The sequence below is a fragment of the Bombina bombina genome, chromosome 5, assembly GCF_027579735.1.
Source record: "Bombina bombina isolate aBomBom1 chromosome 5, aBomBom1.pri, whole genome shotgun sequence".
Classification (NCBI taxonomy): Eukaryota; Metazoa; Chordata; class Amphibia; order Anura; family Bombinatoridae; genus Bombina; species Bombina bombina.
The window spans coordinates 436,232,149-436,258,711 of record NC_069503.1 but is presented as its reverse complement, the minus strand read 5'-3'; the positions used below and the strand labels follow the sequence as shown (position 1 = coordinate 436,258,711).

Below are 26,563 nucleotides of genomic sequence, written 5' to 3'. Positions count from 1 at the left end.
ATAATCTACTGTACACCAAAAACCACCCACTGTAGGAGGTACAAGAATGGAGTCCAATAGCAAACTAAACTGAAGCCTTTCCCCTGCAGTGCCCCCTAGAGGCACAAATGCTTATTTCTTTCCTATCACATGGAGAGTCCACAACGTCATTCCAATTACTAGTGGGGATATTCAACTCCTGGCCAGCAGGAGGAGGCAAATAACACCCCAGCAAAGCTGCTAAGTCTAACGTCCCTTACACATTATCCCCAGTCATTCTCTTTGCCTTTGTCAATGGAGGATGTGCGAAGTTGGTGTCTGAAGATATTTAATCCTTTTATGGGTACTTTTCCTCCAAGCAAGGATTTGGGGCTATGCTTTGTCCATGTCAATCTCTTTAGTAAGAGTAATGGTGGCTATTAGCAGTTAGAAAGTGGCGAGATTGTCTTTGCTTTATTTCTAACATTATTGCTACCCCATTGATAAAAAGCCAGGGTTGATTACTCTGCTCTTTTTTTTTCTACAGGTCCCTGTTGGCAGTCAAGTGAGACTATCAGACCTGTAGCTGCTGTGCCTGCTCCACAGCAGAGTTTTCCTGAGGGTAAGTCCTTTCTTTTCTATTTTGTAGATGGCAGAAGGATTTGGACAATCAGGGACATAGTGGGACCTGATACCTACTACCCTCAGAAGGTATTTATGCTTATTTTATATATCCATTGTGGGATATTTGCGGCTGAGCAGCTATCTGGCTTTATGCCTGTGAGGGGATTTTAAGCCGCTTTTATTGCCGGGCAAATTCTGACTAGCCCAGGCTTTATGCATGTGCAATCAGAAACTTGTCAAAGGGTCTATAAAGACATTACTGACCATGAAATGAGAAGATGCATAGGAGATAGCTTCACCAATCCCACACAAGAATTGTTTGTGGTCACAGGACATTTGCCACGGAACCTTTCATACACTGACACTGTCAGGCTTGGAGAAAAGTCTCGGTGGCGTGAGTGCAGCAGGAGAACACCTATCGGCTTGCAGCTCACCTGGTCCGGCCATTGGCCCTAAAAAACGTGGGTGCCACTTTCCAGACGCCTATCGGGATTCCACAGGTCCTCTGGGTGAGACCTCCAGCGTACTGACTGCTGGAATTTGAATGTCAGCCTGCTTTATCGCACCTTATTCATTTTAGCTGCCACTTTCCTTGTGAGTAGTTTTTTGCACATCACTTTTATATTTGTTGTTTGAACGATTCACACTATGTTGGCGCCCCTTGTTTATCTTCCATTTCATGGGTGTGGGATACGACTTTTGTGGTCAGCTATAATTCCAATTCTTTTTCCCTACACAGTCCGTTTTAACGGATGTTTAATGTCTCTAAGGGGTATATGGGATTTCATTAACAAACTAAATCCATATACTCCCGTTAACAAATGTTAAATGAGGCACAGTATGTACTTGCTAATTCCCTCCATTTATTAGACGGTTAGGTTAGTATGGCGCAGTAAATAAGTGCCTGATGTTTGCCGTAAAGACTGGCAGTTGGTGCTCGTTGCATGTCCTAAGGCTGTTTTGCCTGTTAGACTTTCTCCTCCTTGTGACGGGTATTTGATTCTCATCCTGCTCCAGAGGTGACCATCATAGGTGGCAGATGTTTTCCCGCAGCTTGTTAATTTGTGCTTTGGGGCGCTCAGTAGCTGTCCGTTTATGTTGAGCTTTTAGTTATTATAAGGATCCGCTGACGGCGTATAGAGACGCCATTTTTGGATCTTATCGCATTGAGTAGTGCGATCTGAGCGAGTATTTTTAACCTTTCTCTCACTTCAGCCTAGCCAACTAAAGTTCAGGTACATGTGTATTTTATAGAGGGAGAATCTTATTAATACATTCAACAATTTTATTTGTGACGTTTATTTATCAGAACTCTTCTGGATGTATTTTCTAATAAATTCTATGTTTCTGGTATTTGCCTGCCATCTGGTGACGGTTAACTGCTTCCCATGTTCCTATGGAATTTAAGGGCTGAGTTGCTTGTGTTAAACGTATCTCCCTGCAGTTTTTTCTTTTAAGGATTTACTATCCTGTTAACGTCTGTGATTTTTATTTATGGCTGCCAGTTGATAGTTTCAGGTGGAAAGTATATACATGCAGTTTTTTTTTCAGGATGTATTTTCTCCTGATTCATACTGTGGTTTTTTTATTGTATTTGGCACCTTTTGGTGACAACTTAATTATAGTTTAGCTCCTTTTATCTTTTAAGGTGCTATCTTTGTATACCTTTTGTATATGCAGCTCTTTTTCAATCCTTTTTATAGTAATGTGATTGACACACTGTTGAATTACTTTTATACATATATGAAGTGATTCTTTCATTTCCTTGTGCTTCAGAACTCTGATATGGCAACATGTCCAACTTAGTCAGGAATCAATCTCCCTGCGGGCAAATCCTTTGGATGGGAATGGAGTGTCTCCTTGTCTGTTGATTTGGAGGAGAATACTATAGAGGAGATCCAGGATTGGATCTGAACTCTAAGGTTGATAAATTCTTTTTTCTGTGACCATGAGGTTAGTCGGGAAGCCTAATTTTCTTACCTTGCAGTTCCAGCTTGCAGAGCTCTGTGGCTAAGGTCTTGGTCTATGGATGTTACATCCAAATCCATTCTTCAGTTTTTTTGCTTTATATGGGCAAAACATTATGTGGTCCTGATCTGGCTAAAATCCTTTTCTGCAGTTGCAGGTGGAAAGTGATCCTTTCTTCCTCAGGACAGGAGAATAGATTTAAAGTTCACCAGAATTTTATTTTTTGTTCCTTTATCAACTTTAGGGGACAGAAGTCTTCCTCCTCTTTTTCCAAGCTGGAATAATTCAAGTCTTCTTTGAGGTCCAAACAGCCTTGGAATAAGGGGAAGCTAGCCAAGAAGCCTTCCACTGATTCTACGTCAGCGTGAAGGGACTGTTCCCGATACTTTCTTGGATAGGTGGTAGGTTTATCTTTTTACATGCCTGGATACGAGATGTTCCAGACCCTGGGGCAGTGGATTTAGTAACCTAGATTACAGAATAGGATTTAAGACTTGTTCTCCCAGGGGCAGATTCATTCTCTGAAAATTATCTGCAATCCACGTTCAGAGAGAGGATAATTCCGCTGTAACTTGGTGGTTAGCTTTCCTGCTTTGCGTGCAGGAGGTCATGGGATGAATCCACCTGGAAGGTTGGGGTTAAAAACCATTTTAATCTGTGTATATGACCTATTTTCCCTGGAAGTGATTGATCCAGTTCCTATTAGAGAACAGGGTCTAGGAGATTCTAGTCAAATCTTTTGGCGGTTCCGAAATAGGAGGGATTTTTCTGTCCAATTTTAGACCTAAAGTGTCTCAACAGTTCCATCCTTCTAAATGGAATCCATTTGTTTCATTATTCCCTTGGTCCAAGAGGGTCAGTCCATGTCGACCATAGACCTGAAGGATGAGTATCTTCCTGTTCCCATTTTCAGGGATCATTCCCCGTTTCTGAGGTTTGCCTTCCTAGACAAACATTTGCACTTTGTTGCCCTCCCCTTTTGTCCTGGCTTCAAATCTCCCAGAATCTTTATAAGGGTTCTGGGGGCTATTTTGACGGTGGCACCTCGAAGTAATCTTGGATCAAGTGTCATCTTTTCATCTAGCAAGATTTCATACAGAATACGTTCCCACGGGTGGAATGTAGAATTGGGAAATTAGTTCTCTAGTTTCAGCTACTAGAGTGTGTTTTCTAGGACAATCATGGACTCCCTGTCCATGATGATTTTCCTGAAGGACGTTAGAAAATCCAAGCTTCTTGCCTTTCTCTCCAGTCTGCTATTTGTCCGTCTGTGGCTCAATGCATGGAGGTGATTGGTCTGATGGTTGCTTACATGGACATAATTCCTTTTGCTCGGTTCCATCTGCATCCTCTGCAGCTTTGCATGCTCTGTCTAAGGAACGGAGACCATTCAGATTTATCGCAGAGGATAAATCTGGATCCCCTAACTAGAGACTCTCTCTCGTGGTGGATTTCACAGGATTATCTCTCTCTGGCTCTTGTATCCTGAGACCTTCCTGGGTCCTTGTGACTACGGAAGTCAGACTGTTACGGAGCAGTTTGGGGCTCGCTAAAAGTTCAGGACCTGTGTCTCGGGAGGAGTCTTCTCTTCCCATAAACATCTTGGAGTTGATCTGATGGCGTCTCATCAAAAAGCCAGGCAAAAAGCCAGGTTTCCAAAGTACGGTTCTAGGTCAAGAGATCCTCGGGCCATCTGATAGATGCCCTGGCAATTCCTTGGGTTTTTCTGTCTAGCATTCCTGTTTCATCCATTTGTTCTCCTTCCACGAGAAATTATTTGTATCAGGCAGGAGAGAGCGTCTGTGATTCTAATAGTTCCTGCCTGGCCTCACAGGATTTGGTTTGCGGATCTGGTGAAGATGTCTTATCTTCCACCTTGGAGGTTACTTCTAGATTCTCTGAAGCTGACTGCTTGGAGATTTAACGCCTAGTCCTGTCTGGACGTAGTTTTTGGAAGCGGTCTTTAATACTATGCTTCAGGCTCAGGGTTTTTCCTGGCGTCGGGTGAAAATTCCCGAATTGTATCTTTTCTTCAGGAGGGCCTCTGAAAGGTCAGATTTCTACACTGTCTATTCTTTTGCAATAATGTCTGGCAGATTTACCAGATGTTAAAGTTTTTGTTCAGGCCCTGGTCAGAAGCAGGCCTGTGTTTTAAAATGTTGCTCCTCCTTGGAGCCTTAAACTTAGTTCTTAAGGTTTTGCAGCATGCTCCATTTGAGCCGATGCATGTTGTTGATATAAAATTGTTATCTTGGAAGGTGTTTTTTTTTTTCTTAGTATTTCTTGCGCTCGCAGAGTTCTGAGCTTTCTGCTCTGCAGTGTTATTCTCTGCATCTTATTTTTCATACAGATAGGGTGGTCCTTCGTACCAAATTGGGGTTTTCTCCCTCAGATGGTATCGGATCGAAACATTAATCAGGAATTTGTTGTTCCTTTTTGTCTTAACCCTTCTTCTCAGAAGGAAAGTATTTTGTATAACTTGGATGTTGTGCGCTCTCTAAAGTTTTCTCTTTAAGCTTATAAAGAATTCCAACAATCTTCTGCCCTTTTTTTTGTTGTGTTCTCTTGAAAGCTTAAGGGTCAGAAGGCCCTATTTCTCTTTCCCTCTGGTTAAGATGTATGATTCGTTTTGATTATGAGACTGCTCATTCCACTAGGGCTGTCTCCTCTTCTTGGGCTTTCAAAAATTAAGCTTCTGTAGAACGGTTTTGCAAGGCAGCTACATGGTCTTCTTTGCATATTTTTTCCAAATTCTACAAATTTGATGATTTTGCTTCAGCTGAGGCTTCCTTTGGGAGAAGGGTTCTTCAAGCGTGGTGCCTTCTGTTTAGGTCCTCCTGCCTTGCCCTCCCTCCCTCCCTGTTCATTCTGTATCCTCTAACTTGGGTATTGGTTCCCACTAGTAATTGGAATGACGTTGTGTACTCTTCATGTCAAAGGAAAGAAAACAAAATGTATGCTTACCTGATAAATTTCTTTCTTTCCGGACATGGAGAATCCACGACCCCGCCCTCTTTTTAATCTAAACATCAGGAACCTCTATACCCTTGCGTTTCTTCTTTTTCCATTTTCCTTCCACTGAATGACTGGGGATTATGGATAAGGGATAAGGGGTTACACTTAACAGCTTTGCTGGCATGCTCTTTGCCTCCTCCTGCTGGCCAGGAGTTGAATATCCCCACTAGTAATTGGAATCACGTTGTGGACTCTCCATGTCTGGAAGGAAAGAAATTTATCAGGTAAGCATACATTTTGTTTTCTCTTCTTTGAGAATTGCGTTGAGAAGTACAGTGTACTTGAATTGTATTCCAAAATTTGCTTGTCTTCAGCTGAGAGAACTTGCAATGATTTAAAACTTTACATAAGTCTCAGAAGTCTTTCATTAAGGTCTTTATGTTCTATAGTTTTACTATTATTTATCATTGTAAAATAATCTATTCCACACTATTCTATTTTTTTCCCAATTTTTCCGGGGTTTTTTTTCCAGGCCTTCCCATCTCTAGCTTATTGCAGCTATATGTGCCGTTAACTTTAGATCTGATGATCTGTAAAAATTATTATTTTTTTGTTTGTTTTTTTTCCTATACATTCACAAATAATATTATATTAAATGTGTATTTCTCCAACATAGGTGTGTCCGGTCCACGGCGTCATCCTTACTTGTGGGATATTCTCTTCCCCAACAGGAAATGGCAAAGAGCCCAGCAAAGCTGGTCACATGATCCCCCCTAGGCTCCGCCTTCCCCAGTCATTCTCTTTGCCGTTGTACAGGCAACATCTCCACGGAGATGGCTTAGAGTTTTTTGGTGTTTAAATGTAGTTTTATTGCTTCAATCAAGAGTTTGTTATTTTAAAATAGTGCTGGTATGTACTATTTACTCTGAAACAGAATAGAGATGAAGATTTCTGTTTGTAAGAGGGAGATGATTTTAGCAACCGTTACTAAAATCGATGGCTGTTTCCACACAGGACTGTTGAGATGAAGTAACTTCAGTTGGGGGGAACAGTGTGCAGACTTTTACTGCTTGAAGTATGACACATTTCTAACAAGACTTGGTAATGCTGGAAGCTGTCATTTTCCCTATGGGATCCGGTAAGCCATTTTAATAACAATTTATAAAGGGCTTCACAAGGGCTTTAAAGACTGGTAGACATTTTTCTGGGCTAAAACGTTTGTTTTATAAGCATGTTTAATGGTTTATTACTCTGAGGAGTTGTTTTTATCTGGGAATTTTGATAATAAAAACGGCAGGCACTGTATTGGACACCTTTTTCACTGGGGGCCTTCTCTAGTCTTAGGCAGAGCCTCAGTTTCGCGCCACTAATGCGCAGTTGTTTTTGGGAGTCAAAGCATGCAGATGCATGTGTGAGGAGCTCTGATACACTGAAAAAGCGTGCTGAAGGCGTCATTTGGTATCGTATTCCCCTCTGGGCTTGGTTGGGTCTCAGCAAAGCAGATACCAGGGACTGTATAGGGGTTAAATGTAAAAACGGCTCCGGTTCCGTTATTTTAAGAGTTAAAACTTTCAAATTTGGTGTGCAATACTTTCAAGGCTTTATGACACTGTGGTGAAATTTTGGTGAATTTTGGACAATTCCTTCATACTTTTTCGCATATTCAGTAATAAAGTGTGTTCAGTTTAAAATTTAAAGTGACAGTAACGGTTTTATTTTAAAACGTTTTTTGTACTTTGTTATCAAGTTTATGCCTGTTTAACATGTCTGTACCATCAGATAGACTATGTTCTGTATGTCAGGAAGCCAAAGTTCCTTCTCATTTAAATATATGTGATGCATGTGATAGTGAAAATGATGCCCAAGATGATTCCTCTAGTGAGGGGAGTAAGCATGGTACTGCATCATCCCCTTATGTGTCTACACCAGTCTTGCCCACACAAGAGGCCCCTAGTACATCTAGTGCGCCTATTCTTCTTACTATGCAACAATTAACGGCTGTAATGGATAATTCTATTAAAAACATTTTAGCCAAAATGCCCACTTATCAGCGAAAGCGCGACTGCTCTGTTTTAGATACTGTAGAGCATGAGGGCGCAGATGATAATGGTTCTGACATGCCCTTACACCAGTCTGAAGGGGCTAGGGAGGTTTTGTCTGAGGGAGAAATTTCAGATTCAGGAAAAATTTCTCAACAAGCTGAACCTGATGTTATTACGTTCAAATTTAAATTGGAACATCTCCGCGCTCTGCTTAAGGAGGTGTTATCTACTCTGGATGATTGTGACAATTTGGTCGTTCCAGAGAAATTATGTAAGATGGACAAGTTCCTAGAGGTCCCGGTGCCCCCCGAAGCTTTTCCTATACCCAAGCGGGTGGCGGATATTGTAAACAAAGAATGGGAAAGGCCCGGCATACCTTTTGTCCCTCCCCCTATATTTAAGAAATTGTTTCCTATAGTCGACCCCAGAAAGGACTTATGGCAGACAGTCCCTAAGGTCGAGGGGGCGGTCTCTACCTTAAACAAACGCACCACTATCCCTATAGAAGATAGTTGTGCTTTCAAAGATCCTATGGATAAAAAGTTAGAAGGTTTGCTTAAAAAGATGTTTGTTCAGCAAGGTTACCTTCTACAGCCAATTTCATGCATTGTTCCTGTTACTACAGCAGCGTGTTTCTGGTTTGATGAACTAGAAAAGTCGCTAGATAAAGTTACCTCTTATGAGGAGATTATGGACAGAATTCGTGCTCTTAAATTGGCTAATTCTTTTACTCTAGACGCTACCCTGCAATTAGCTAGATTAGCGGCGAAAAATTCAGGGTTTGCTATTGTGGCGCGCAGAGCGCTATGGCTAAAGTCTTGGTCAGCGGATGCGTCATCCAAGAACAAATTGCTTAATATTCCTTTCAAGGGGAAAACGCTGTTTGGCCCTGACTTGAAAGAGATTATTTCAGATATCACTGGGGGAAAGGGCCATGCCCTTCCTCAGGATAGGTCTTTCAAGGCTAAAAATAAGCCTAATTTTCGTCCTTTTCGTAGAAACGGACCAGCCTCAAGTTCTACACCCTCTAAGCAAGAGGGTAATACGTCTCAAGCCAAGCCAGCCTGGAGGCCAATGCAAGGCTGGAACAAAGGTAAGCAGGCCAAGAAACCTGCCACTGCTACCAAGACAGCATGAGATGTTGGCCCCCGATCCGGGACCGGATCTGGTGGGGGGCAGACTTTCTCTCTTCGCTCAGGCATGGGCAAGAGATGTTCTGGATCCTTGGGCTCTAGAAATAGTCTCCCAAGGTTATCTTCTGGAATTCAAGGAGCTACCCCCAAGGGGAAGATTCCACAGGTCTCAATTGTCTTCAGACCACATAAAAAAACAGGCATTCTTACATTGTGTAGAAGACCTGTTAAAAATGGGAGTGATTCATCCTGTTCCATTAAAGGAACAAGGGATGGGATTCTACTCCAATCTGTTCATAGTTCCCAAAAAAGAGGGAACATTCAGACCAATCTTGGATCTCAAGATCTTAAACAAATTTCTCAGGGTTCCATCGTTCAAGATGGAAACCATTCGAACAATTCTTCCTACCATCCAGGAAGGTCAATTCATGACCACGGTGGATTTAAAGGATGCGTATCTACATATTCCTATCCACAAGGAACATCATCAGTTCCTAAGGTTCGCCTTTCTGGACAAACATTACCAGTTCGTGGCACTTCCATTCGGATTAGCCACTGCCCCAAGAATTTTCACAAAGGTACTAGGGTCCCTTCTAGCGGTGCTAAGACCGAGGGGCATTGCAGTAGTACCTTACTTGGACGACATTCTGATTCAAGCGTCGTCCCTGCCACAAGCAAAGGCTCATACGGACATTGTCCTAGCCTTTCTCAGATCTCACGGGTGGAAAGTGAACGTAGAGAAAAGTTCTCTATCTCCGTCAACAAGAGTCCCCTTCTTGGGAACAATAATAGACTCCTTAGAAATGAAGATTTTTCTGACAGAGGCCAGAAAATCAAAACTTCTAAACTCTTGTCAAGTACTTCATTCTGTTCTTCTTCCTTCCATAGCGCAGTGCATGGAAGTAATAGGTTTGATGGTTGCGGCAATGGACATAGTTCCTTTTGCGCGAATTCATCTAAGACCATTACAACTGTGCATGCTCAGACAGTGGAATGGGGATTATACAGACTTGTCTCCAACGATACAAGTAGATCAGAGGACCAGAGATTCACTCCGTTGGTGGCTGACCCTGGACAACCTGTCACAAGGGATGAGCTTCCGCAGACCAGAGTGGGTCATTGTCACGACCGACGCCAGTCTGGTGGGTTGGGGCGCGGTCTGGGAACCCCTGAAAGCTCAGGGGCTTTGGTCTCGGGAAGAATCTCTTCTACCGATAAACATTCTGGAACTGAGAGCGATATTCAATGCTCTCAAGGCTTGGCCTCAGCTTGCAAAGGCCAAATTCATAAGGTTTCAATCAGACAACATGACGACTGTTGCGTATATCAACCATCAGGGGGGAACAAGGAGTTCCCTGGCGATGGTAGAAGTGACCAAAATAATTCAATGGGCGGAGACTCACTCCTGCCACTTGTCTGCAATCCACATCCCAGGAGTAGAAAATTGGGAAGCGGATTTTCTGAGTCGTCAGACATTTCATCCGGGGGAGTGGGAACTCCATCCGGAAATCTTTGCCCAAATAACTCAATTATGGGGCATCCCAGACATGGATCTGATGGCGTCTCGCCAGAACTTCAAGGTTCCTTACTACGGGTCCAGATCCAGGGATCCCAAGGCGGCTCTAGTGGATGCACTAGTAGCACCTTGGACCTTCAACCTAGCTTATGTGTTCCCACCGTTTCCTCTCATTCCCAGGCTGGTAGCCAGGATCAAACAGGAGAGGGTATCGGTGATCTTGATAGCTCCTGCGTGGCCACGCAGGACTTGGTATGCAGATCTGGTGAATATGTCATCGGCTCCACCATGGAAGCTACCTCTGAGACAGGACCTTCTTGTTCAAGGTCCGTTCGAACATCCGAATCTGGCCTCACTCCAACTGACTGCTTGGAGATTGAACGCTTGATTTTATCAAAGCGAGGGTTCTCAGATTCTGTCATTGATACTCTTGTTCAGGCTAGAAAGCCTGTAACTAGAAAAATCTACCATAAAATATGGAAAAGATATATCTGTTGGTGTGAATCCAAGGGATTCCCATGGAACAAGATAAAAATTCCTAGGATTCTATCCTTTCTTCAAGAAGGTTTGGAGAAAGGATTATCTGCAAGTTCTTTGAAGGGACAGATTTCTGCTTTATCTGTTTTACTTCACAAAAAGCTGGCGGCTGTGCCAGACGTTCAAGCTTTTGTTCAGGCTCTGGTTAGAATCAAGCCTGTTTACAAACCTTTGACTCCTCCCTGGAGTCTCAATTTAGTTCTTTCAGTTCTTCAGGGGGTTCCGTTTGAACCCCTACATTCCGTTGATATAAAGTTATTATCTTGGAAAGTTTTGTTTTTGGTTGCAATTTCTTCTGCAAGAAGAGTTTCAGAGTTATCTGCTCTGCAGTGTTCTCCTCCATATCTGGTGTTCCATGCAGATAAGGTGGTTTTGCGTACTAAACCTGGTTTTCTTCCGAAAGTTGTTTCTAATAAAAATATTAACCAGGAGATAGTCGTGCCTTCTTTGTGTCCTAATCCAGTTTCAAAGAAGGAACGTTTGTTGCACAACTTGGATGTAGTTCGTGCTCTCAAATTTTACTTAGCAGCTACTAAGGATTTCAGACAAACATCTTCTTTGTTTGTTGTTTATTCTGGTAAAAGGAGAGGTCAAAAAGCAACTTCTACCTCTCTCTCTTTCTGGCTTAAAAGCATTATCCGATTGGCTTATGAGACTGCCGGACGGCAGCCTCCTGAAAGAATCACAGCTCACTCCACTAGGGCTGTGGCTTCCACATGGGCCTTCAAGAACGAGGCTTCTGTTGATCAGATATGTAAGGCAGCGACTTGGTCTTCACTGCACACTTTTACCAAATTCTACAAATTTGATACTTTTGCTTCATCTGAGGCTATTTTTGGGAGAAAGGTTTTGCAAGCCGTGGTGCCTTCCATCTAGGCGACCTGATTTGTTCCCTCCCATCATCCGTGTCCTAAAGCTTTGGTATTGGTTCCCACAAGTAAGGATGACGCCGTGGACCGGACACACCTATGTTGGAGAAAACAGAATTTATGCTTACCTGATAAATTACTTTCTCCAACGGTGTGTCCGGTCCACGGCCCGCCCTGGTTTTTAATCAGGTCTGATGATTTATTTTCTCTAACTACAGTCACCACGGTATCATATGATTTCTCCTATGCATATTCCTCCTTTACGTCGGTCGAATGACTGGGGAAGGCGGAGCCTAGGGGGGATCATGTGACCAGCTTTGCTGGGCTCTTTGCCATTTCCTGTTGGGGAAGAGAATATCCCACAAGTAAGGATGACGCCGTGGACCGGACACACCGTTGGAGAAAGTAATTTATCAGGTAAGCATAAATTCTGTTTTTGTTTTATTAGAAACAGGAGAATTTAAAAAAAATAAACTGTACACAATTAACGGGACATAATTTAAACATTAATCTAGTAATAAAGCTATCACTGTTTCAGTGGTAGGGGTATGCATTCAGATACTTAGGTAGCATACGAATGCGGAAGAAGGCAGCTGCTTGTGTCGCTCGTCTCTTTTCAGAGCCGCATTTATTCTTGTAAAAGTACAACACACTAATATCTGAATGAGCACAGAATGCATTTGAATGCACACCTCTATTCGCAGCATATGCACATATGCTATACACGTCCCATGCACTCTCATTCAAGCACTTCTCCTGCTTAGAAAGCCATTGGTGGCATTCATTATGTTAGTGGCGACTCATTTTGTGTCATAAAAGCCACCAGCACTGAATCAGTAATAGCTTTTACTGATGTATGTTTACTACTTCAAATATACCGTATTTTTCGCTCCATAAGACGCACCTGACCATAAGACGCACCTAGTTTTTAGAGGAGGAAAACAAGAAAAAAAATATATAATTTCTTTTTCCTGATGCCTGATGTGCCAAGGTGAGGGGGCTAACCCTAAACCCCTATCCCTAATAACCCTAACCCTTAACCCTAACCAGGGGCGTATTTAGGTTTTGTGCTGCCCTAGGCATTTAAGATTCTGTTGGGGAGGGAGATAAGGGAGGGAGATAAGGAAGGGAGAAAGGGAAGGAGGGAGAGGAGTGAGAAGAGGGAAGGAGGGAGGGAGAGAAGAGAGGAGCGAGAGAGAAGAGAGGAGCGAGAGAGAAGAGAGGAGCGAGAGAGAAGAGAGGAGCGAGAGAGAAGAGAGGAGGGAGAGAGAAGAGAGGAGGGAGAGAGAAGAGAGGAGGGAGAGAGAAGAGAGGAGGGAGAGAGAAGAGAGGAGGGAGAGAGATGAGAGGAGGGAGAGAGAAGAGAGGAGGGAGAGAGAAGAGAGGAGGGAGAGAGGGTGAGGGAGAGGAAGGAGGGAGGGAGAGGGGAGGGAGGGAGAGAGGAGGGAAGGAGGGAGAGGGGAGGGAGAGAGGAGGGAGGGAGAGAGAGAGGAGGGAGGGAGGGAGAGAGGAGGGAGGGAGGGAGGGAAAGAGGAGGGAGGGAGAGAGGAGGGAGGGAGAGAGGAGGGAGGGAGAGAGGAGGGAGAGAGGAGGGAGGGAGAGAGGAGGGAGGGAGAGAGGAGGGAGGGAGAGAGGAGAGAGGGAGAGGAAGGAGGGAGGGAGAGGAGGGAGGGAGAGGAAGGAGGGAGGGAGAGGAAGGAGGGAGAGGAGGGAGGGAGAAAGGAGGGAGGGAGAGGAAGGAGGGAGGGAGAGAGAGGAAGGAAGGAGGGAGAGGAAGGAAGGAGGGAGGGAGAGGAAGGAGGGAGAGGAAGGAAGGAGGGAGGGAGAGGAAGGAGGGAGAGGAAGGAGGGAGGGAGAGGAAGGAGGGAGGGAGAGGAAGGAGGGAGGGAGGGAGAGGAAGGAGGGAGGGAGAGGAAGGAAGGAGGGAGGGAGAGGAAGGAGGGAGGGAGGGATAGGAAGGAAGGAGGGATAGGAAGGAGGGAGGGAGAGGAGGGAGGGAGAGGAAGGAGGGAGGGAGAGAAAGGAAGGAGGGAGGGAGAGGAAGGAAGGAAGGAGGGAGAGGAAGGAGCCAGGTAGAGAAGGGAAGGAGAGATAAATACAATAACCAGTGCAGGGACACAGCATATTTTAAATTACTAATAAAGAGAAAGAGTAAGGGTCCCATCTTGCTGCAGTCCTGCTTCCCCTCAGCATTCTCTGTTTACTGGACAGGTAGTGTGACACTGTGCCTATTGGCACAGCACGAGAAAAAGAGCCAGTCTCAGATCAGTGTACTGATATCAAACTGTAAGCCGCAGCAGTGCACCACCATAAGAAAAAAATGAGTGGCTCCCGGTCCCGCCTCCAGCAAAGGGAAGAAGAATCATCAAACTACCGTATATAAAGTTAAAAAGAAGCGTTTATTCAAGTACAGTCTGTACTTGAATAAACGCTTCCTTTTAACTTTATATACCGGTAGTTTCTTCCCTTTGCTGGAGGCGGGACCGGGAGCCACTCATTTTTTTCTTATGGTGGTGCACTGCTGCGGCTTACAGTTTACACTGACCGGCTCTTTTTCCCGCGCTGTGCCGATAGTAGGCACAGTGTCACACTACCAGTCCAGTAGGCAGAGAATGCTGAGGGGAAGGACTGCAGCCAGCAAGATGGGACCCTCACCCTGCGCCTGGTCACTGGTGATATAAAGTTAAAAATGAAGCGTTTATTCAAACGCTTCATTTTAACTTTATATACCGTAGTTTCTCACTTCTTCCGTTTGCTGGAGGCGGGACCGGGAGCCTTCTGACTGCAATCCATTATCTGCGGCTTACAATTGATTGTAACTGTAGATGCTTGCTATGCAGAAGCTACCGGTATATATTTTCAATATATAGACGCTTGGCCAGGGGTTTAATTGCATGCACAGTAGCGCCTCTCTCTCTCTCCTGCTTGTGTGTCCGCTTCAATTGATGTTTATGGGTTATTATGGCTATGCAAAATCATCACGAGAAATAGAGCCGGTGTCAGATAAGTCTTATCTGACACCGGCTCTATTTCTCGTGATGATTTTGCATAGCCATAATAACCCATAAACATCAATTGAAGCGGACACACAAGCAGGAGAGAGAGAGGCGCTACTGTGCATGCAATTAAACCCCTGGCCAAGCGTCTATATATTGAAAATATATACCAGTAGCTTCTGCATAGCAAGCATCTACAGTTACCTTACCAGCATGCAGAATTATAAATGGAGCCAGTAGTTTGCTGGGCAGTATGGCGGTATAAAAATAAAAGCTAATGCCAGCAATAAAGTTCCCAAATAGAGTGTGTGGGTCTGTTCAATAAACTACGGTACTCACTCACTGTCTCACTCCATATGCTGCCGACTCAAGCATCCTAGCCTCATGCATTAGCGCGCTGTGGACAGTTTTTTCCATCTGTTTTAAGCGCGATGACTGCCTCCAAAAAGTGCCGCCTCCCAAAATTTGCCGCCCTAGATCAAGCGCAGGGCCTGCATTCGTTCCATAAGACGCACAGACATTTTCCCTTACTTTTGAGGGGGGGGGAAAGTGCGTCTTATGGAGCGAAAAATACGGTATATTGCAAAAAAATTAATACATTATAATGTACAAATGCACATTTGTAATTTGACTATTACTTTTCCTTTAAGGAAGCATTTGTGTTGGAAAATAACCACAAATAGCTGTAAGAGTGGTGTATACTGAATATATTTTGAATGTAATACAATGCTTTGTTCTGCACAGTGCTAGGAATAATTTACTTAATGGTTCTTTTTTTATCTTAAAAAGGATATATCTGAATTAAGTAATTAAACTATTAACTATAATTCACACAACCACCATATATTTATTTTAACATTTTTCATCTCTGTAAAATACTAGTATTAAATAGTGAATGACTAAAAGCAGAAAATAACTAAAGCTTGGTTTATTTTTGTATGTTCAGATTTTAAAGATGCTAAATAGTAACTCTGAAAGCCCATACTTAATATGGAACAATGGAACAAGAGCAGAACTTTTAGAATTTCTTGAATCTCAGCAAGAAAGCATGACCAGAAGGGTAAGTCTCCCATGTCAATTTTATAAAATATTGCTAATATACTTAAAGGGACACAAAACACAGTAGAATAGCATAATCAATGTATGCATAATAAATAGACAATGTAAAAGCACTTAGTTTGAATTTCAAATAAGTAGTAGATTTTTTCCGGACAAGTGTCAGTTAGTTACATTTACCTTCCTAATGCATCATGTGACAGCCATCGGCCAATCCCAAATGCATATACATATATCCTGTGAGAGTTGCATATGCTCAGTAGGATTTGGTGCCTCAGGAAGTGTGTGTATAAAAACATTGGGCACATTTAGATATGTAGATTTATATGTAAGTGAAGTTGAAAGTTGCTTAAAATATTGTGCTCTATCTGTATAATTAAAGTTTAGTTTGACTTGAATGTCCTTTTAACCCCTTAGTGACCACAGCACTTTTCAATTTTCTTACCGTTTGGGACCAGGGCTATTTTTACATTTCTGTGGTGTTTGTGTTTAGCTGTAAATTTCCTCTTACTCATTTACTGTACCACACATATTATATACCGTTTTTCTCGCTATTAAATGGACTTTCTAAAGATATAATTATTTTCATCATATCTTACAATTTACTATAAAAAAAAATTATAAAATATGATGAAAAAATTGAAAAAAACACACTATTTCTAACTTTGACCCCCAAAATCTGTTACACATCTACAACCACCAAAAAACACCCATTCTAAATAGTTTCTAAATTTTTCCCTGAGTTTAGAAATATGCAATGTTTACATGCAAGTTACATTTTAACACAGGAATCTCTGAATAACCCTTTACATGTATATATATTTTTTAGTAGACAAACCAAAGTATTGATCTAGGCCCATTTTGATATATTTCACGCCACAATTTCACCGCCAAATGCGATCAAATAAAAAAAATAGTAAACTTTTTACTAACTTTTTCACAAACTTTAGATTTCTCACAGAAATTATTTACAAACCGCATGTGCAATTATGGCACATATGGTTGTAAATGCTTCTCCGAGAACCCCTTTGTTCAGGAATGGCAGACATTTATGGCTTTGGCATTACTTTTTGGTAATTAGAAGGCCACTAAATGCCGCTGCGCACCACATTTGTATTATGCCCAGCAGTGAAGGGGTTAATTAGGTAGCTTGTAGGGTTAATTTTAGCTTTAGTGTAGTAGACAACCCAAAGTATTGATCTAGGCCCATTTTGATATATTTCATGCCACCATTTCACCGCCAAATGCGATCAAATTAAAAAAAAAAAAAGTTAACTTTTTCACTAACATATATTGCTTTGGCATTGCTTTTTGTTAATTAGAAAACCGCTAAATGCTGCTGCGCACCCCACTTGTATTATGCCCAGCAGTGAAGGGGTTAATTAGGTGGCTGGTAGGGAGCTTGAAGGGTTAATTTTAGCTTTAGTGTAGAGATCAGCCTCCCACCTGACACATCGCACACCTTGATCCCACCCTGACCACTCTCAAACAGATCTCTTCCCTCCCCCACCTCACTATTGTCACCACCATCTTTAGCACTGGCAGAACGTCTGCCAGTATAAAAATAAAAAGGTTTTGTTTGTTTTTTATTTATTTTTTTAAATTATATATTTTCTGCCGTGTAGGATCCCCGCTTACCACGCAACCTCCCTGAGCCCCCCCAAACAGCTCTCTAACCCTCCCCCCTCTAACTATTTGCCACCATTTTTGGTACTAGCAGCTGTCTGCCAGTACCCACTTTGCAATAAAATTTGCCATTTTTGTTTAGAAATCCCACTTTTTGTGTAGTGTAGCCTCCCCCTCCTAGATCCCTTTCCTAACATTATTCCCCCCTCCCTCCCTCTCCCACCTTCCTCGCGCACACACGACAACACCCTTACCCCGCGCGCACACCAATAAGTCATTTCCCACTGCTGGCCAGAAGTTCTCCAGCGATGGGCCCGCGCACCCGCCTCCCTGCAATGGCTCCCACCCACCAACAATCGATACCATCGCTGGCCGATGCAGAGAGGGCCACAGAGTTGCGCTCTCTGCATCGGTGGGTAAAAAAAGTTATTGCAGTGATGCCTCAATATAGAATCCCCTGAGGACGTACAGGTTATGTCCTTGGTCGTTAAGTCACAGTTTTTGTAAGACTTACCCTGTACGTCCTTGGTCCTTAAGGGGTTAAAGGGACACGAATCACAAAAAAAAAATATTTTATGATTCAGAAAGAGCTTGTGATAATAAACAGCTTTCTAATTTACTTCTATTGTTTCATTTGCTTCATTCTCTTGGTATCTTTAGTTGAAAAGCATACCTAGGTAGGCTCAAGAGCAGCAATGCATTACTGGGAGCTAGCTGCTGATTGGTGGCTGCACATATATGCATCTTTTCATTGGTTCATCACATGTGTTCAGCTAGCTCTTAGTCAAACATTGCTGCTGCTTCAACAAAGGATAGAGAGAGAATGAAGCAAATTTGATAATAGAAGTAAACTGGATTTTTTTTTTTTAAATCTCATGCTCTATTTTAATTACCAAAGAAAAATGTGGGGCTTAGCTGTGGTTAATTTTATTTCTTGCCCATGTTCCAAGTAAGACAGGATGGTATCAGTGGTGGCGTTTTATATAAATTTAACATCAGAATAAGGAGCTATGGATATCAGTTTGTGAATTATGTTATGGACCATGTACTACAAATTAATTTATTATTATTGATTATGTATCTATTTGTGGTTCCTACGAACATTTTTTTACAGGGAGATTGTGATAAAAGCTATGGAGCAGAATTTGTTTACAGTGACCACTCCAAAGAACTTATTGTTGGGGAGATCTTTGTACGGGTATACAATGAGCAGCCAACTTTCCAGCTTGAGGTAAACCACCAAATTATTATATTATAAGAAGTTTTCTTATTCTTTGCATGTAAAGCACTAGATGTTTCTATAGCATTGGGTTAACATCAATCCACCCTTTGGAGAAAAGGTGGCTTGATGTTAACCCAACAATCACTTTTCTCTCCCAGTTTTGATCATCAAAACCTCCCTAACAGTCATTGTTGTCCACACTTGGTGTCCCTTTATTCTAAGAGTGGGCTTCAAGTACTGTTTTGCTTTCACCTATACTACTTTCCCTGTCTAGTTCATAACAACTATGTTTCTTTCATGTAATTGGCAAGAGTCCATGAGCTAGTGACGTATGGGATATACAATCCTACCAGGAGGGGCAACGTTTCCCAAACTTCAAAATGCCTATAAATACACCCCTCACCACACCCACAATTCAGTTTTACAAACTGTGCCTCCTATGGAGGTGGTGAAGTAAGTTTGTGCTTAGATTTCTACGTTGATTTGTGCTTCTTAGCATTTTTGAAGCCTGTTTCCTCTCAGAGTATAGTGAATGTCAGAGGGATGTGAAGGGAGTATAACCTATTGAATGCAATGGTTTTCCTCATGGGGATCTATTTCATAGGTTCTCTGCTATCGGTCGTAGAGATTCATCTCCTACCTCCCTTTTCAGATCGACGATATACTCTCATATTCCATTACCTCTATTGATAGCCAAACCAGTACTGAAACAGTTATCTGCTATATGTGGATGGGTGTCTTCAGGTAAGTATGTTTTCATTACCTAAGACACTCTGAGCTATGGTTTGATACTTTATGTATTTATATAAAGTTCTAAATATATGTATTGTACTTATATTTGCCATGATTCAGGTTTCAGTATATTTCCTTTTGCAGACTGTCAGTTTCATATCTGGGAAATGCATTTTTTAGAAATGTATTTCTTACCTGGGGTGTGGTCTTTTTTCAATTGACTGTCATTTTTCAAATTAGCGGGCAGAATTAGGCTTGCGAGGGCACAAAATGCTAAAATTTATTGCATCATTCTTGGCGTGAGATTTTTTTGGTGCGAAATTACGTTCGTTGACTCAATTCGTCATTTCCGGCGTCTTAGTTGACGCCGGGTCCTTTCACAAGATTGTGTAATCTATGATGCGAGTGTGTCATTTCCGGACATTTTTGGCACCAAAAAATATTTTCCTGTTTGTTGTGCGTCATACTTGGCGACAAATATTTTCATTATCTTATACCCCATTCCGATTTGCCTCTTGCTATGTCAGAGGGCTATTCTGTTTGCATTTTTTCCCATTCCTGAAACTGCCATATAAGGAAATTGATAATTTTGCTTTATATGTTGTTTTTTTCTCTTACATTTGCAAGATGTCTCAATCTGATCCTGTCTCAGAATTCACTGTTGGATCCCTGCTGCCTGATAAGCTAAGTGCATTTGTTTGTTTGTGGCGATTATATCTCCAGCTGTGGTTTGTAATAGTTGTCATGATAAACTTTTACATGCAGCAAATGTATCCATCGGTAGTAGTTCATTATACCTGTTGCTGTTCCCTCAACATCTAATGCACAAGATATACAAGATATACCTGTAAATTTAAAATAATTTATTTTTGATTCTATTCAGAAGGCTTTGTCTGCCATTCCGCCTTCTAATAAACGTAAAAGGCCTTTTAAAACTTCTCATAAGGTTGATGAAATTTCAAATGACCAGCAACATACTGAATTATCCTTCTCTGATGAGGATCTATCTGATTCGGAAGATCCTGCCTCAGATATTGACACTGATAAATCCTCTTGATATTAAAACTAGTAAACGTTTAAATTCTGTTTATAAACCTCCTGTGGTTATTCCAGAGGTTTTTCCAGTTCCTGATGCGGTATCCTTTGCCAGAAGTTAGATTGGAGTTTTGGGAAAAGATCCCCAAAGTTGATAGGGCTATCTCTACTCTTGCTAAACGTACTACTATTCCTACGGAAGATAGTACTTCTTTTAAAGATCCTTTAGATAGGAAACTTGAATCTTATCTAAGGAAAGCTTATTTATATTCAGGTCATCTTTTAGGCCTGCAATTTCTTTGGCTGAGGTTGCAGCTGCTTCAACTTTTTGGTTGGATACTTTAGCGCAACAAGTATCAGATCATAATTTGTCTAGCATTGTTAAGTTGATTCAACATGCTAATAATTTCATTTGTGATGCAATTTTTTATTTTAAAATTGATGTTAAATCTATGTCTTTAGCTGTTTTAGCTAGAAGAGCTTTGTGGCTCAAATCTTGGAATGCTAATATGACTTCTAAGTCCAGATTGCTATCTATTTCTTTCCAAGGTAATACATTATTTGGTTCTCAGTTGGATTTAATAATTGCAACTGTTACTGGGGGGGAAGGGAGTTTTTTTTGCCTCGGGATAAAAAAACCTAAGGGTAAATCTAAAGCTTTTAACCATTTTCGTTCCTTTCAGAAACCTAATCCATCCCCCAAGGAATCTGCTTCCAATTGGAAGCCTTCTTCAAATTGGAATAAAACCAAGCCATTTAAGAGATCAAAACCAGCCCCCAAGTCCGCATGAAGGTGCGGCCCTCATTCCAGCTCAGCTGGTAGGGGGCAGATTAACATTTTTCAAAGATGTTTGGATCAATTTGGTCCAAAATCATTGGATTCAGAGTATTGTCTCTCAGGAGTACAGAATAGGATTCAGAGTAAGACCGTCTGTGAGAAGATTTTTTTCTCTCACGCATTCCGGTAAACCCAGTAATGGCTCAGGCTTTTCTGAAGTGCGTTTCACACCTGGAGTTGTCAGGGGTAATCATGCCAGTTCTGTTTCAGGAACAGGGTCTGGGGTTTTATTCAAATCTATTCATTGTCCCAAAGAAAGAAAATTAATTCAGACCAGTTTTGGATCTAAAGATTTTGAATCCATATGTAAGAGTACCAACTTTCAAAATGGTGACTATAAGGACTATTCTGCCTTTTGTTCAGCAAGGGCATTATATGTCCACAATAGACTTACAGGATGCATATCTTCATATTCCGATTCATCCAGCTCACTATCAGTTCCTGAGATTCTCTTTTCTAGACAAGCATTACCAATTTGTTGCTCTGCTTTTTGGCCTAGCGACAGCTCCAACAATCTTTTCAACGGTTCTAGGTGCCCTACTCTCTGTAATCAGAGAGCGGGGTATTGCGGTATTTCCTTATTTGGACGATATCTTGGTACTCGCTCAATCTTTACATTCTGCAGAATCTCACATGAATCAACTAGCGTTGTTTCTTTGAAGACATGGTTGGCGGATCAATTTACAAAAAAGTTATTTAATTCCTCAGAGAAGGGTAACCTTTTTAGGTTTCCAGATGGATTCAGTGTCCATGACTCTGTCTCTAACAGACAAGAGACCTTTGAAATTGGTTGCAGTCTGTCGGAAACCTTCAGTCTCTGTCATTCCCTTCAGTAGCTATGTGCATGGAAGCTTTAGGTCTCATGACTGCAGCATCGGACGCGATCCTCTTTGCTCGTTTTCATATGAGACCTCTCCAGCTTTGTATGCTGAACCAATGGTGCAGGGATTATACAAGGATATCACAATTATTATCCTTAAATCCCAATGTTCGACTTTCTCTGACTTGGTGGTTAGATCACCATCGTATAATTCTAGGGGCCTCTTTCGTTCGTCCAACCTGGACTGTGATCACAACAGATGTGAGTCTTTCAGGTTGGGGAGCTGTTTGGGGATCTCTGACAGCACAAGGAGTTTGGAAATCTCAGGAGGCGAGATTACCAGTCAATATTTTGGAACTCAGTGCGATTTTTTAGGGCTCTTCAATTTTAGCCTCTGTTGAAGAGAGAACCGTTCATTTGTTTTCAGACGGACAATGTCACAACTGTGGCATATGTCAATCATCAGGGTGGGACTCACAGTCCTCAAGCTATGAAAGAAGTATCTTGGATACTTATTTGGGCGGAATCCAGCTCCTGTCTAATTTCTGCGGTTCATATCCCAGGTATAGACAATTGGGAAGCGGATTACCTCAGTCGACTTTACATCCGGGAGAATGGTCTCTCCACCCAGATGTGTTTTCTCAAATTGTTCAGATGTGGGGACTTCCAGAAATAGATCTGATGGCATCTCATCTAAACAATAAGCTTCCAAGGTACCTGTCCAGGTCCAGGGATCCTCAGGCGGAAGCAGTGGATTCATTGACACTTCCTTGGTTTTATCAACCTGCTTATATTTTCCCGCCTCTAGTTCTTCTTCCAAGAGTGATCTCCAAGATCATCATGGAGCAATCGTTTGTGCTGCTGGTAGCTCCAGCATGGCCTCACAGGTTTTGGTATGCAGATCTTGTTCGGATGTCCAGTTGCCAACCTTGGCCACTTCCACTAAGGTCAGACCTTCTATCTCAAGGTCCGTTTTTCCATCAGGATCTCAAATCATTAAATTTGAAGGTATGGAACTACGCTTAGTGCTTAGTCATAGATGTTTCTCTGACTCAGTGATTAATACTATGTTGCAGGCTCATAAATCTGTTTCTAGAAAGATTTATTATCGAGTTTGGAAGACTTACATTTCATGGTGTGCTTCTCAAAAAATTCTCTTGGCATTCTTTTAGAATTCCTAGAATTTTACAGTTTCTTCAGGATGGTTTGGATAAAGGTTTGTCTGCAAATTCATTGAAAGGACAAATCTCTGCTCTTTCTGTTTTATTTCATAGAAAGATGGCTAAACTTCCTGATATTCATTGTTTTGTGCAGGCTTTGGTTCGTATCAAGCCTGTCATTAAATCAATCTCTCCTCCTTGGAGTCTTAATTTAGTTTTGAAGGCTTTACAGTCTCCTCCGTTTTGAGCCTATGCATTCTTTGGACATTAAATTACTTTCTTGGAAAGTGTTGTTTCTTTCAGCCATCTCTTCTGCTAGAAGAGTTTCTGAATTATCCGCTCTCTTATGAATCTCCGTTTCTGATTTTTCATCAGGATAAGGCGGTTTTGCGGACTTCATTTAAATTCTTACCTAAGGGTGTGAATTCTAACCACATTAATAGAGAAATTGTTGTTCCTTCCTTGTGTCCTAATCCTAAGAATTCTTTGGAGAGATCCTTACATTCTTTGGATGTGGTAAGAGCTTTGAAATATTATGTTGAAGCTACTAAAGATTTCAGCAAGACTTCTAGTCTATTTGTGATATTTTCTGATTCTAGGAAAGGTCAGACGGCTTCTGCTGTTTCCTTGGCTTCGTGATTAAAGTTTTTGATTCAGCTAGCTTATTTGCAGTCGGGTCAAGCCCCGCCTCAGAATTACAGCTCATTCTACTAGATCAGTCTCTACTTTGTGGGCTTTTAAGAATGAAGCTTCAGTTGGTCAGATTTGCAAAGCATATTTTTATGTATTTGCCTCTTCGGAAGCAGTTTTTGGTAGAAAAGTTCTTCAGGCAGATGTTTCAATTTGATCCTTCTGCTTTTGATTTAAGTTTTTTCCTTTCATTTATGAGAATAAACTTATATTTTGGGTTGTGGATAAAAAAAAATTTAGCGGAAAATGGCTTTTTTTTTTTTTTTTTTTGCCCTCCCTCTCTAGTGACTCTTGCGTGGAGTTCCACATCTTGGGTATTGCTATCCCATAAGTCACTAGCTCATGGACTCTTGCCAATTACATGAAAGAAAACATAATTTATGTAAGAACTTACCTGATAAATTCATTTATTTCATATTGGCAAGAGCCGATGATGCCCACCCCCTTTTTTGTGGTGGTTATGATTTTTTTTGTATAAAGCACAATTATTTCCATATTCCTTTGTTGATGCTTTTTACTCCTTTCTTTAACACCCCACTACTTGGCTTTTCGTTAAACTGAATTGTGGGTGTGGTGAGGGGTGTATTAATAGGCATTTTGAGGTTTGGGAAACTTTGCCCCTCCTGCTAGGATTGTATATCCCATACATCACTAGCTCATGGACTCTTGCCAATATGAAAGAAATGAATTTATCAGGTAAGTTCTTACATAAATTATGTTTTTTCCCTGTGACTTTGAATTTCACTTTAATACTTTCACTTTAATACTTTAACGTCAGTTATGTCATATTATACTGTTCTGTTTGTGCTTTTATGTCAAACTGGACTTGCATTGTTAAGTGAAGCTATGTTCATAACAACTTTGTTTTTCCCTGTGGCTTTGAATCTTCTTTAGCAGAAGCCATAGCAACATACCTAGATGAAAGATAAATTAGTACATTGCATCTCCAATCTTCCTCATCAACAAAAAAGGTGTAGTTACTTGGACCCCATCTACCCCTCTAACATGTAGAATTGAAGCAAGAGAAAAGTCAAGGAAGAGTTGACAACTTTGAGAGGCATCATCTACACCTTTTCTCCTTTTAGCTTTTAGTGGGAATATTATATATATATAACACTATTCTAGATGCAACTAAACACTGTATTAGGCGTGTTTTTAAAAGAAAAAGAAAACCAATAGGGTTTTCAAAAAAAATAGCACATGCAGTTAAGACAAAGTCTAAATATAAAAAATTCAAACTTGCTGGCTCAGAAGAGGATAGGGAAACATGCAGGGCCGGTGCAAGGATTTTTGCCTACTCAGGCGAAGGTGTATTTTGACGCCCCCAATCCCCCGCCACAACACCATAACACCCCGACAATGAGCCCCACCCCTTAGATGGCTCTGCCCATTAATTGCTATCTATCTCATATATATATATATATATATATATATATATATAAATAAAAGATATAGGTAATAAGGGAGGGGGACATATCTTTTCCACATGCCTTATGCCACAATGTATTATGACTGCTTCCCTTCGTGAAGCAGAGTGCATACAGCCAATTTAAATAAAAGCTCTTGCCATTGCCTTTTTTCTTCACATTCTTAAGAAAAAATTATAAAAAGGTATATCCTTAAAAACTTTTTATAACCCCATTATGAAACTCATTACCAAATAATATGAAACTCATTGCCAAAACATGAGTCAGAAAGTTCTTCCATAGGGAAATGGTTTTCCTTTTGCAGTTCTGCTCAAATGAAATGTCCTAAAAACTATTTTGTTTATGAATAGTTAAACAAGGCAAGTAAGGGCTCTAACACCCCCTCCCCCTGGGATGTATTAGTCTTCAGAGAGATGCTTATCAAAGCACACAGATAGCATAGGAAGCTTTATGCTGTGTGAGTTAGCTGCTGGGTGATCTGCAGGGTGATGAGTGTTGTAAAACCCAAGGACAGTCTGGTATACATTATATCAATAAACCCAGTTTCCAATAAACCTTTTTCTGTGCATGTGAACAGTTATAAAGTCATTTTTTTTTCAGGCAATACTATGATTCAAGTTCTAATGCTATGAACTTCCATCTTGTTGCTATCTTTATTGTAACTTCAGACTAATTTCTGCTACAAATCACAATCATGACAATGACTGCTAAAGGCTGACACGGAACCACTGCCTTAATAAATGGCATTCCTGCAGAGGAAGTAGTGCAGCAGATAAGAAAACACAGCACAAAAAAACTTGTAGGAATCCTATCCAGGGGAGGTTATCGGCTGCTACAGAAGGGTGACTGGGGGAGGAGGCCAGTTACCTGCAGCTGCTTTTGCCTTTTTCTTGTTGTTACAGTGATTTAAGCTCGGCTGTCTATGGCTTGTTTTTCCACTCCCCTTTAGATCCGGCTAAATTTATATCCTTACACAGGACACGGACAGGAATTATTTTAACTACTAGTACAAGTTAAAATCATTCCTGTGTAATAATGTAAATTTAGCCAGCTCTAAAGGGGAGTGGGAAACAAGCAGTCTGCAGCTGAGCCTCAGTCACTGTAAGAAGAAGAAGTAGCTGCATTTAACTCATACTAACTAAACTACCATGCTCCGTTCAGAAACAACTTCCTAACCACAGATATACTTTATATATTGTGCTGACTCTGAGCATGCACGGTATATAGAGCATATCAGTAGTTTCTGAACGCAGCATGGTAGTTTAGTTAACTACTACTTACTTTAAATCAAACCTGTCCTGCTACTTCCTTGCCACTGTGCCATTGCCAATAAACACCAGAGGCAAACTTACCCGGTTC

General features: G+C 41.4%; 1 protein-coding gene across 4 annotated transcripts in view; it reads left to right on the top strand.

Annotated features, from left to right (window-relative positions):
• The window catches only part of DNAJC13 (DnaJ heat shock protein family (Hsp40) member C13), a 709,325-nt gene that overhangs the window by 598,484 nt on the left and 84,278 nt on the right, over positions 1-26,563 (top strand). For all 4 annotated transcript variants that reach the window (XR_008402530.1, XM_053714290.1, XM_053714292.1 and 1 more), the window contains 2 exons: positions 15,545-15,658; positions 18,395-18,511. Coding sequence is in view for 3 of the 4 variants with exons in the window: in XM_053714290.1 (XP_053570265.1) it covers positions 15,545-15,658; positions 18,395-18,511 (231 nt within the window). In the remaining variant the exon portion in view is untranslated. The remainder of the gene's footprint in view (positions 1-15,544; positions 15,659-18,394; positions 18,512-26,563) is intronic.